Here is a 13,164-nt window from a genome sequence, read left to right as displayed (position 1 = left end):
ATCGTATCAGAATTAAGCCACTATTTCCTCTACGTAAGACAGAATAACATAAAAGCCAAAATATAAAAAGCAGATTTGTGGATGAAAGCAAGATATATTTGTTCAAAAAAACCCACCATCAGCCTTTAAAAGTCACTCTTCATCTACAGTCGGAAAGACTTTCATCCTATTTATGTGCCCCAAAAGCCAGGATTTGGTAGGTCACCTCACAGCCCCTCGGTTTCCTTCCCCCTCTTCCCCCCATTCATTTTCTCCTGAGATTCAGCACAGATCCCTTACAAAATGAGGCAAGAGACAATTATTTGGGAAGGTTTTCAAACAAAACAGATGTCCTACTTGTTTGTCCTGAGGTAGATTACATAGTTTGAGGATCTCTTGCCCAAGAAAGGAACCTTTCAAAAAAATCGCAACAGATCGCTGTTTCCCTTCCATGTTAGACCTTTCTAACTAAAGGTCTAACTAAGTTTCAAATGTGTCAGTAGATCGTGGATCAGCAGCCTTTCAGGTGCAGCGTGCCAGGCTGTCCTGCTCTTATCTAGATGAGAAAGTCAGGAGGAGATCAGAGTTGCTGCCTCACAACTCGGCGGAAGGCAAGGCTTGTCTCTGCAAGGCGGCAGATCCCTGCCAGCACAGAGTTCGGAGCTCGGGAGGAGCACGGGCTATCTCTGCTCCCAGACGCTTCTTTCAGGAATTCACAGTCCTTTGCTTCTGACCCTTGTAATGGTCTGAAAATTTGCTACTAAAAATGCTCATGTGTGAGTGCGTATACACACACACGGACGTATATACGCACACAGATGCACAAGCTGCTGATTCTTGCCCAGAATTTCAGGAAAGATCACCACGTAGCCAACAGTAAGTTCCACAGGAATCAAGAGGTGGGCTACTGGCGTGAGTCAGGCAAGAGTTGTTTTTGGTTTTTTTTTTTACAGGATGACATTGTTTCCTAAAATTTATTGTTTTATACCCCAAAGAAATTAAGACCCTCATTCTGCAAATTCAGCAAGCAGAAAGCTAACTGCAAAAAGAGAATTAAGCACTAAATCTGAAGAGAGGGGGAAGATGACACACGTGTAGGAGTGGAATCATGCTTTTGGTGAGGTGATAGCGAGCTGTTAAATCAGCTCACACATCTTATCAAACTGCAACCTTTAAATAATCTTCCAGAAGCAACACAGTGCATAGTGAAATGTAAAAAAAAAAAAAAAATTCTTTCAAGCCTACAAGAAGAAAAGACAAGCCGTGTTTAGTAAGTTCACAAAATCTGAGTCAGAAGAGGTTCCACCAAGCCCAGCACCCTGTCTCCAGCAGCAGCAGTATGAGCATCCTCAGAAGCACCATTTGCTTCAGTCCCAGTCCCCTCCCAACACCCTTGTCTTCTTCCATGCCCAGCAGCTGGACATCCCCTGCTAAGTGGATGACAAGCCCTACACTTGAAGGAAGATGGACACAAACAGCAAAGCATGCAAGATGCTTGCGGAGGACGGTATCATGCAGGAGGGAGACTTCAAAACACACCGGCAAATCAAAGTTTCCAAGTGGCACTACCAGCTGGCAGCACCGCACAGACTAACCGGCCACAGCTGAGTCCTGGCAGCCAGAAGGCACCCAAGTTGCTGGGACAAACATCTGATGCAAACAAAAGTAACCTCCCTGCAGGTGTGCTGGTAAAACAACCAAAGGAAGAACCACCGGGGCCACAGATGGATGCTGGGGGAAGAGGCGACACCAGGCAAGCACATACCACGCTTCCCCTAAGCGCTCTCTCAGCCTTTGACTATTTTTATCCGAGTGGATTTCCTGAGCCAAGCTTTGTTTCTGTCATTCATCAGCCTACAATGAAACTCTTGCAGTTACTCATCCTGTCTCCCCTTAAAGCAGTTAACTTTTTGCAACCTTCCCAGGCAAGTTCAAAAGATCTATTATCAGGTCAGTGAACGGTTTTAAATCTGAATTAAACATATTGACCACAGCGTACAAAAATTGGTTAAGTTTGTTTCTCGCCTGTATTTAAGGGTCTTTGTATCAAATACTGCAATGGAGAACAGTTGCCTGTATCCCAGGAAACACAGAACAACCACCGAGTACTCTCAGAAGTGCCAGAGGCACATTTAACCTCTTCTTCACCCAAAAGACAATCTCTGCTTAGTTAGTAAAGCCCAACATTTTGGCAGGCTTGCTCTCCTCTAAAGAGAACCCTGCCAGCTTTTCTATATGCATGCAAACAGAAGAGATTCATTCATTTTCATCTCTTTCTACACCCTGCATGGAGTACATAACGTGCAGGTTTTGTTTCTGGAAATCCACCCCTTCCCCTGTCTCCGGTGCTGTCAGTTGATAATCAAAATGTGGGTAACGTGTTCTTAAACAATAGTTATGCCTGCTGTGATAAGAAATGGCTTTGGAAAGAAAAAAAAATTCAGGCAAAATTATCTATGACCATGAACCCAAGAATACTGATGCATAAGGCTCAGCTGAAACCATTAGTATTTACTCAGGAAAGAATCAAGCTGGACATCCCAGAACCACTCTAATTTTTAGGTTGGGATTTCAAAAGGACTGGTCAGATGTCTTAATTCCCCCCAAAAGTGAGTGAGATTTTTAAGCCTCTATCCCTTTTAGATCATCAATCAATTCTAAACCTACCACAGAACCAAAAGTAATTACTAATAAAAAAGTAAATGTATTTTCTAATTTATTTGAGAAGGGTACCCCATCCCGTCTGACCTGGTTGGTATCACCCCAAGAAAATAACTAGCAACCATTAGCACATACTGCAACTCAAGAAAAAGTCAACTTCCATGTAAACATTAAGGAGACAGCAGCATTGGTGCAAAGGAGGTCAACTGCAGGCGTTTGAAAATACGTTCTAGAAACTTCTGTACACCCAGAAAGGAAGAAGTGATGCTTTATGTGAAGGAAACACGTTAAGTGCTTTTTTTCTTTAGGAATGCCGCATCATTCCAGATGCTAACAAACCATAGCCAGAATTGAAAAAAAAAAAAAAAAAAAAAAAAAAAAAAAGAGGAGAAATAAGGAAATGTGGTTATTAAGACACTCAAAATGGCTGGTCTGCAGGGGAAGCCTCTCAAGTAAAACACCCATTTGCTTATTTACTTTTTTATTAATAAACCAGAGGAGTTCAATTTTAGACACGGAGAGCCACACCTTCAACCAACGTACCCCAGCCCCGCAGCAGCGCGGTTCATTCAGCACCACCAACTCGCACCAGGGGAAGCGCAGCACGTAAACAGCAGAGTAAGTTCCCATGCAGCCGGACAGGGTTTGTTTTATCTGGCTGCTGTTTCCAAACAGTACAAGATTAATCTCCAAGAGCTGCACTGGCACCGCAGTCATAATCGGGTCAGTGTATTTAACTCCGATCGGGTAGTAAACAACGTGTAGAGTCTCCTTGGGTTCTGGACAGCCTGCACGGACCGAGTGGAGATGCTCGGAGCGTCAAACAAAGCCACCGCCATCACTCCAGGACAGCTTCTCTGTCTTTCACGGTCACAACGTGAGGAGCCTTGCCAGAAGCACGCCTGATGTTCTTCGTGGCAGTGATCAGAATGCTTAATCAGAAGTTTCCAGACAAACAATTTTAACTGCTTAACCACTGCACAGTAGTGACTAAGGCATCCCGCTGAGATACGTCATGACAACCTTTTAACTGGAAGCACAGCCAAAAGACATCTGAAATCTCTCCAGACCTGACTACAGCCAGCCTTTTAGCTCAGGAAGCTCCTCACATGCATTCTTGAGTGGAAAAAAACAGGTAAGGAACACCAGTATCAACCTTGATTACAAACTTAGGACCTCAAAATAATACAGCCAGAATTACTCGCAGGAGATCTTGACTCCAGCAGAAACCTACTCCAGAAAGAGATTTCACTTTGGGTGTACACCCAATACCTACATGAATATAAATTTCTATGAGGAGTTTTCATGTGTCTATTGTCATTCTCATATAATACCCTACAATTGTAAGGAAGTCACACAATCATATGCCAGTTAAATGCTGTTTACTGTAATCACATTAACTTTAATTAGGTTTTCAGAGCTAACATTTGAAAACAGAGAGGCTGGAGCACCTCTCCCATGAAGACAGGCTGAGAGAGTTGGGGTTGTTCAGCCTGGAGAAGAGAAGGCTCCAGGGAGACCTTATAGCAGCCTTCCAGTGCCTGAAGGGGGGTTACAAGAAAGCTGGAAGGGGACTTTTTACAAGGGCCTGTAGTGACAGGACAGGGGGGAATGGCTTTAAACTGAAAGAGGGCAGATTTAGATCAGATGTAAGGAAGAAATTCTTCACCCTGAGGGTGGTGAGGCACTGGAACAGGTTGCCCAGAGAAGCTGTGGATGCCCCATCCCTGGAAGTGTTCAAGGCCAGGTTGGATGGGGCTTTGAGCAACCTGGTCTAGTGGAAGGTCTCCCTGCCCATGGCAGCAGGGATGGAACCAGATGATCTTTAAGGTCCCTTCCAACCCAAACCATTCTCTGATTTTATAATTTACAGCCTGAACATAAAATAGGCTAGTAGAGCTGAGCAAAAGAGAATGGTAAGCCCTTAGGGGAATTTCCTATCAATAATAGGTAAGTGAGAGGTCACCTTTCCCTCCCTTTAACCCAGAGGGAAGAAAAAAAAGTTTTTTCAATAGCTAGAAAACTGGATAGCACTCATTTTTACTCATTTGTCTGAAGAACCCACAGATATTCAACACAGCTAATTTCAAAAATAGATTAATGTTTGTCCTAAATTAGGAGAATGTGTCCAAAAATAGAATTTACAATACAGTGTATTTAGGAGGCTGTTGAAAAATCAAGACAGACCAGAGAAAGGCCAAAAGGCGCAGGATACCCTAGGCTCTCCCCGTATGTATCAATAATACCTTGTGCTTCTGTAAATGAGTGAAAATGAATTGCTTGCTTGTAAATTAACAAAGCTGATGTGCTAGTATGAATAAATTGAAGTTGGAATAATATACTCCCAGTGCGACTACAAACCTAATTTCCATAGTTAGTAAGAAGGAGAAAGTGTCTTGCACTAGAACAAGTCTTTAAGTAGCACCTCCGACACAGGTACACGGCATTAATATTTGTAAAGCACTTCAAATATGTCAAATGCTATTTATACATCAAGTGTTATAACTCCTGATGAGAGATGTATATGGCGGCCTTAAATGAAGAGTTGGACAAAAGCAAATTACAAAGTTCTGATGCAAATTAATTTAAAATTTCCATAGAAGAAAACTCCATGCCCTCACAACACCAAAACGCGGGCTGTCCTCTGATGACACTATGTCTGGCATTGAAAGAGAAAAGTTTATTCCCTCTTATTCTCATTACCTTGCTACTTTCTCTCTCCTGCACTGATCCAGCACATTTGTACACAACATGATAAACTAGACTGGGGAACTGATCCAGCTGAACAAGAACTCTGCCCCTGAAGCCCAGCAACAAGGATATATTGAAACTATAGCCTGAAAATGCGTTATCCTGGTGCCTAGGATTTTGTCACCATGCAAGCCCAGAGACACCATCAACTCCAGCAACGCATCCACGTAAGTGCCTCAGCATCTTTCACACTTAAGCCATACACAGCTCAGTCATCCAAAGTGCCTCCCCACATCCATACGTCATTCCACGGGGCATCTCCGAGCGCACGCCGACAGCACTGACAAACACAGAGCTGGTACAGCTGTGCTTCCCAGTCTCCTTGGCTGAATCAGCTCTCTTCTGATCCTACTGCACACTGGTATAGCTTCCTAAATAAATATAACAGTATTTTAAATGTTGACAATAAGTTTAGTTTTCCAGAAGCTTAACATATAGAACTCACCATCCCCTATCCTCAGTTGCACGTGCAAAGTCTAGGAGCTTCCTTGGACCCAGTCCTGTATGGCTGAACTCTAGCGCAGGATGCGCTCTTGACTTGAGGGGAAGGTGCTGATCTCCTCTCCCTGGTGCCCAGCGACAGGACACGAGGAAATGGGATGATGCTGCATCAGGGGAGGTTCAGGTTGGACATTAGGAAAAGGTTCTTCTCTGAGAGGGTGGTCGGTCACTGGAACAGGCTCCCCAGGGAAGCGGTCATGGCACCAAGCCTGTCGAGTTCAAGGAGCGTCTGGACGATGCTCTTTTAGTCATATGGTTTAGTTTTAGGTCGTCCTGCAAGGAGCAGGGTGTTGGACTCGATGACCCTTATGGGTCCCTTCCAACTTGAGATATTCTACGATTCTATGACTTGAAGCCACCTGTAGATCTAGGTGTTTTCAGAAAAACACCAAAGGGCTATTTATATTGTTCTTAAAGTGTTATTTTGCATGTGTGTCTCATCCAAGGATATCAAGGTATTCTACACAAGTAAAACAGGCATTCTAAAGACCAAAGGTCTGTTATCATTAGTCTGACTATCACAGTACCGTCTACCTTCCTTTTCATATGTCTTACATTTGCAGGTTTGTTGTTTTGAGTTCTTGGCGCTTTTTTCAAGTTTGCAGAAGGGAGGCACACAAAATCATAGAATTAACTAACAACACAATTATGCCTTGTCATCTGTTACAATGCATGTAGGCATGCAGAGGAAAAAGGGGGGGTGGGGTGGGGGGGAGATAAATGGTACCTGTTTTCTAGCTCTTTTACTATATCGGGAATGATTTTATACATGTCTACATGTATCTAATTGATGTTAGAAATCAGTGCACTCCAGTCTGCTTCTATACATCAATAAGTTCCACTGCCTCAAAGCACATATATTTCTGTATACAGGTAGAAATTACATTTGGATATGTAACCACTGCTGTATACAGCAGATTTCTGCAACACTAAAAATACTTACCCAGCATGGTCTTGAGTCCTGCTAGTGTTTACAGGCTCCCTCCACTGAATGTGAAAGAACTTTGTGTGACCAACTTGCTACCCCTGTACTATATTATCATAAGAATCTATTCTAGAAGAGAAACCCAGTAGATAAAAAAAAATTCCTGAATAATACATTTGCATTCTCCTTTACAGATAGCAGTAGATACATTAGAACAGCCCTACCACATGCCCAATCCCCCATATCTCTTCAAGCTCTCTGCTTGATTTAGGAGGAACCAAGAAGCAATAAAGCGTATCTGATCCATTCAGAAGCTGGAAAGCAGCATAGAATCATAGAATCACAGAATCGTTAAGGTTGGAAAAGACCCTTAAGATCATCGAATCTAACCATTAACCTATCACTGCCAAGTCCACCACTAAACCATGTCCTTGATGTTCAACTTCTGGCTACCTGGTAGTCAATCAGAATCAGTATTATGTACACCAGCTCTGCTCCAGACTAGCCACAGCATCCACTATCTTTCGTCCAGATACCGGGTCAAAATAAGGCAGGTTTGAAAAAGGGGAAGACTTGGAGGACAGAGATGAAGCTGAATGGGTGGAACTGCAGCTAGAAGTTAAGTCTTCTCAGTGACCGAGAGTTAGACCGGCAAGCTTCTTGCCCTTTTTCAAGATAGGCAATATCCTTGAGAAGCGTTTGGCAACCAGGAATGCCGCAGTGGATGATGAGGGATGCCCATAAATAAGGCTTTACGAGCCTCTTCCCTGGTGGTGCAGTAACACTGCAGCCCTGAGCAGTGCCAGCATAAGCAGGCATTCCCGTTCTTCCTCCAGTTTTCTCAATTGCGTCAGTCTGCACGACGATGCAGTTAACAAGACTGCAGAACTGATCTGGATTAAAAACAGCACTAAACCAAACATTCATTTGAACTTGGACTGAGTTTGCCAACCAGTCACAACACCTCTGCCCGCACAACTAAGGTGGCGGCAGGAGAAAGCAAACAGTGAGAGGGAAGCTGGCACTGCTGCCAGCAGAAATACTTGTCTAACTAGGATATGATTTGAGTTGTAGACCTTTGCACTAGAGACTCTTTCCATCCCTCCACCACAAATTGGATCTCCAATCAAGTACTCAGGTCTCCTGCATTACTGGGTAAAATACAGCAACCATCCAGAGTGCAGAAATACCCGCAAAAACTCAAGAGCCTAATGCAGGCAAACCTGGAAGGAATGGCAATACTGCAAGAACAGCTAGCCAAAACAGAATGAAATACAGATGCTGTAGGATGGACTAAGACATGCAAATTGCAAATGGTTTGGGAAGATAAAAATTGGATACGTATAAAAGGGGAGAGTCAAACAGCAAAAGAGCAAGCAACAAATACTAACGTAGTCATGTAGTTTAATAAACTGCTTTAGTGATGTCTTGACTGAATGTGCTTCAGCCCTTCTCCTTCTAAAAAGCTCAACTTAGGGACCTGGCTGGAACAGAGAGTCTTCCAACCCTGCACCCCGACCTTCTACCTGTGAAAAATAAGATTCTGCAGGTGGGTAGGGAAGCAGATGAATTTGCTCTGGTTTTTTTCCATGATATAGGAATGGGACGCAGCCAAGGAATGCCCCTTGACTTTGTACTTTTTCATGTCCATTAGGTTAGATATATCCTTATCCTTAAGTAATGATGCTCCTTTTTTCTTCAGCTTTTTTAGTTCTTATTCTGTCAACATGAAAGAAGCTGATGTTTTGGGGCGGTACTGCACAAAAAAAGGAAAAAAGACATCTGAATGATGAACAGGCTAAGAGAGCCCTGGACACTGTCTTTATTTGTCAAAGACTTCTAACCATGCTTCTCTCTAGCTCCAGAAATAAGGACAAAGCTGACAGCTAGAAGCTTTAATGCTATCTCTATCCAGTTTATGTTTTAGTCAGCTAGTCTTAGAAAATCGGAAGAAAACAAACCTGTATAAGAATCAAGGTGCAGTGCATGTCTGGCAATAACCTGGTTTGAGATTTCTGGTTGTTATTTCCACATAAACAATGCCATCTTTACTTCTCACAACTACTATTAAAAATAAGGAAGAGCTTTAAGGGCTAAAGTTTAAAAGAAGGTGTAATGGGTGCAAGCTGGGCACCTCTGGGGTGGGAATGCAGACCGCGGAGCAGAACTGCACTTTGCCGAAAGCCATCTATAAGGGCTCACACAAGGTTCAAGTGTCTGTTTTCTCAGAAACCTAACCCTTCCCTACCCCCTCAATCCGCTAAATACAGTCCATTCATTTCTCTATCAAATATCATTGGTGCAATTCCGCTTCAACCACTTCTTCTGAAAACAGAAAGGTGATTTACTTGTAACTGCTGATCAAGATGCAGTAGCAGTGTTTACTTTCAGGGTGCACTTGAGACCAAAAAAATTCCATCTCAGCAACACCCACCTCCTTGCCTGCCACACCTGAGGCTGCGAACAGGGCAGAGCACGCCCTGCGTCGCCCCCAACCCCAAAGCCCTGCAAAACCCCCTCTGTGAACATGCACGTAGACAGCACATCCAAATGAAGGCATACCAAGCTAAACAGGGAAGATAAACAACCATTCAAATGCGTGGCTATATATGCATTTCATTTTGCAGTAGGAGACCACTGTTTGCACATTCATAAAAGCCTTTTTTTTTTTTTTTTTTTTTTTTTGGAAGTGAAGCATGTCTTTAGTCTTACACCAAGGAAAAAAGGGGTAAAGGGAGCATGCCAGTTCTTTGAAATCCAAGAAAGCATTTCCAAGAATTGAAAGCTGCCCTTGAATCCTTTGCAGAATACAGACTCATCCCTCAAAGGAAACAGCTGTCTTTGAGGGACTAAATCCATCCAGAATAAACAGAGATCCACAGCCAGAAGTTCTCCTCAAAGTAAAGCCTACGTATAGCCACACTGTAGTCGTGGTTAAAGATATTTCAACTCAAACAGCAAGGAAATCGTACCTTTAGTCTAGACACTTAAGAGACTCTCACAGAAAGCTAAGTTCTGTTCATCTGAGCTTAACAACATGAGTTTTTTAATGAAAAGGGGTTCCTCTCACGATCAAGAATTTGTGTATAAGGTATACCGATAAAGCACTGTTTCCACTCTTCCGAAGTCATAGAAGATTTTTTTTTTTTTAAGGGAAAAGGGCCTTTCCTCACTTCTTTGACTGTCAAACACATCTTTCCATTGACAAAGGCAAACTTGACTTTGTTAGAAACAGAAGATATTAGAAATCACAAATCAGGAAAGAAAACTCCACCCTTGCTTTCCCTTGGCATTAGTACATTCCACAAAGTCCTCCACTTTACCAACAGAAATACCTTTAATTGGCTCTTCTGGAGATTTCAGACCAAGTCTGACTTCCTTTGAATACTGGAAAGGTTCCTCGGCTACCATCCCAGAAGCTGTGCTAACAGGGAGTAGTCTTGAAAAACCTTTTTTTTTTTTAATTTTCCTTTTAATTGCAGAGCTGTCTCAAAGACATCCACCCCTGAATATTCTTAAAGAGCTCCCTGGAAACAAGCCGAAGGCCAAACCCAACACCAATCTCCTCCCCAGTTCTTAATTCAGAAGAAATGGAAGCTCTACTGCAGATTGTCTCCTCCACAAAAGGAGGGGGGGGTAAAACTAAGGTATAAAAACCTTAAAGGCTATTTTAATCTTAAATTATTCGGCTCGGTCAAACAGCAGTCATTCCAATGGAATGTAGGCTCGTACTCCAATGGTTTACTGTTTCTAAAATAAATGTCAGGACATGGTTATACATCAGTGCTAGATCTTTACTATGGACTACCTGCACATTCAACAGCCATTGTCCCAGTTTAACAAAATAAAAAAAGAACCGCATTTGTTAAAAGAACAAATTTTAACAGCGACCCATCACATTCTTCTTTATTAGGAAAGGAGAACAATACAAAAATCCCATTACTTTTACAAAAAAACCCATCCAATGAAACATGCATATAAGAAAACTAAAAATTAAGGCAAGCCTCACGTAACTACTCCTTGCCTGTTCTTTTGATCCCGCTTTGATATAAAATGACACATTTTTGCTTAAAACAAGGATATCTAACTCTGCGAATTGAACTCAGCACTGTATTTCTTACAGGGACTGTAAGTTTTGTATCCTTAAAGCCCATAACCAGAGGTATTTCTGAGCTGGAGAAACCAGAGATGTAATCTCTGCTTTTGTTTTTTCAAGTTTCCACACACTTCTTTGGAAAGGTAGCCTTGATTTCGAGTACCATATAAAGAACCCTAGACATTTCTCCACAGTAGAGGCTTGCAAGGTTAAAAACATACTGAGACATAGTTTTTCTTCCCTTGTACCAAGTAATACACTTTATGAAATGAATTAATCACATTAGACAGATATCAAACCACTAAAGCCAGGGAGCAAAGATGCTTCAAGTGGCACCCAAAAAAACCTTATTCCATGTAAAATAAGTGTATGCTATTGATGATAATGATTCCCATTCTTGTAGCTCTAACCTGTCGGCTCACCAAGTTATCCCGAAACACAGATATGAGCTTATAAAATTGACAAGAGAGAGATTTTCTGATCATCACCAATGAAAATCCTGGTATTTCACAGGTCTATGATCGCCGTCACAAGATCTACTCCACGCAGGAATGCTGTTAGGTCTTTTCATACGCAGCCGTGCCGGAAAACAAACAGTAGGAAAGGAAAACATTCAAAACTCCTTAGTCTTTTTTACTTAGTTTTCTCTTGCACAAAGGAAACTTAAGAGTGGGCAGAAGGAGACAACAGGTTTCCTTAACTCTGACAACTCTCTCCCTTCAGCAGATTGGAATCGTGTCTTTGTAGTGGAATTTGAAGTACCGTGCAGAGAATACAAATGTTGGAAGGAGTGAGCAGATGGGAACCTGCTTCTACAGCAAGAACCTCACAGAAGAAAACAACCCCGCATACCACCTACCACCATGCAAGATTCTGCTCTTGGAGGATAATTAAAAACCAAACAAACCACGAAGTTTTAAAAGCATCTGACATGTTAAATTGAGCTTCATTTCAGTTTAAATACCGCAACACCTCAAAAATTCAGAGAGTAAGTGCAGCAAAAGGTAAGCAAATGTCTCAGCATTAGAGAACGTATGCTTCAGAATAAACACTGTTTTTTCATGCATACATGACACTACCGCAATACCTCTAAGATTACAGAGAGTTAAAGTTTTCTTAAAAAAATCCCAGCCTTCTTTTTTTTTTGCATAGACTAACTGAAGGACAACACTGTACAAATACAAGCAGCAGGTGACTACCGGAGGGGGAGAAAGGCACTTACTGGGGGGAGAAAGGACTCTTCGGCTCTACTTCCCCACACTGTGGAGGAATGAGTTTCCAAACCAGACTATTTTTTTTAAAAAAAGTCATGTACATGTTACATTTAAACATTTTAAACATGTAAATATACACATCTTACATTTAAACATCTAATTTTTTTTTAAAAAAACATGAAAAGTGTCATTTGATGTCACCTTCATCCCAGCTCTCATCCCTGCCATGCTGCCATGAGGTGTCACACAGGCTTTTGGGGAGTATAAAGTGGTAAAAGTCAATGGACATACATCAGCAGTGATATCTAGACTGATAACCACTGTTGCAAATTTCAAGTTTCTAATCTGCAAAAATGGGAAGAGTTCTCATTTCTCTAAGATAATACACAATCATACATCAGATTTTTTTGTTCTCAAGGAAAGTTGGTACCACTTAAAGCTTTTTCTGAAGTTACTCACAATACACCACAGGTAAAGATTCTTTTAAAATAAACCACAAAACTTCTGTGTTTGTTTTCTTCCAGACTTTTACCTCCCATTTTTTGAGCATGAAGTTAACACTTAACCTAAAGATGGCATGAGAATGCTAAAACCAGACTTACTCGGACATCAGTAGCATCTCCATGCCGGATAATGCTGGCCCACGTCGTTGGTTCACTGCTGTTTTCAAAGTAGTGAAAAACCTTTAAGACTCGTTCCATGGCCCCTGGGGAACGCTCCATCCCAGTACTGAGGTGTGTCTTTGCACTTGAACTTGGTGTATGATTCAAGTTTGGATCAAGGTAAGCTGCTGCCATGGTTTTGCTAGATGCTAGGTATCTGTCATATTCTAGGAAAGGGAAACAAAAAATAAATTAATTTTAGTTATACCTGATTCATACAAAGCATTTACTGGAAATCCATAAAGACTCATTTTTAAAGGACATTTAGTTGCCTTTTTTGGAGTCCCATCCTAAAATAGTTATACCATCTACAAACATAAAAAACCTACCCAGATGACTACCAGTGAAACTGCTAGCCCCTTGGAGCAAGTGATC

General features: G+C 41.9%; 1 protein-coding gene across 12 annotated transcripts in view; it reads right to left on the bottom strand.

The window, feature by feature from the left end:
• PTK2 (protein tyrosine kinase 2) overlaps positions 1-13,164 on the bottom strand; it is a 226,786-nt gene that overhangs the window by 123,851 nt on the left and 89,771 nt on the right. For all 12 annotated transcript variants that reach the window (XM_087741987.1, XM_087742226.1, XM_087742058.1 and 9 more), the window contains one exon: positions 12,730-12,956. In XM_087741987.1, the coding sequence (XP_087598113.1) occupies positions 12,730-12,924 (195 nt within the window). In that variant the 5' untranslated portion in view covers positions 12,925-12,956. The remainder of the gene's footprint in view (positions 1-12,729; positions 12,957-13,164) is intronic.

The sequence above is a fragment of the Nipponia nippon genome, unplaced genomic scaffold (genome assembly GCF_047370975.1).
Source record: "Nipponia nippon isolate SJK-2023a ecotype South Korea unplaced genomic scaffold, ASM4737097v1 scaffold_1, whole genome shotgun sequence".
NCBI classification, from domain to species: domain Eukaryota; kingdom Metazoa; phylum Chordata; class Aves; order Pelecaniformes; family Threskiornithidae; genus Nipponia; species Nipponia nippon.
Note: the sequence above shows the minus strand (reverse complement) of the source record. Positions and strands in the feature narration are given on the sequence as shown.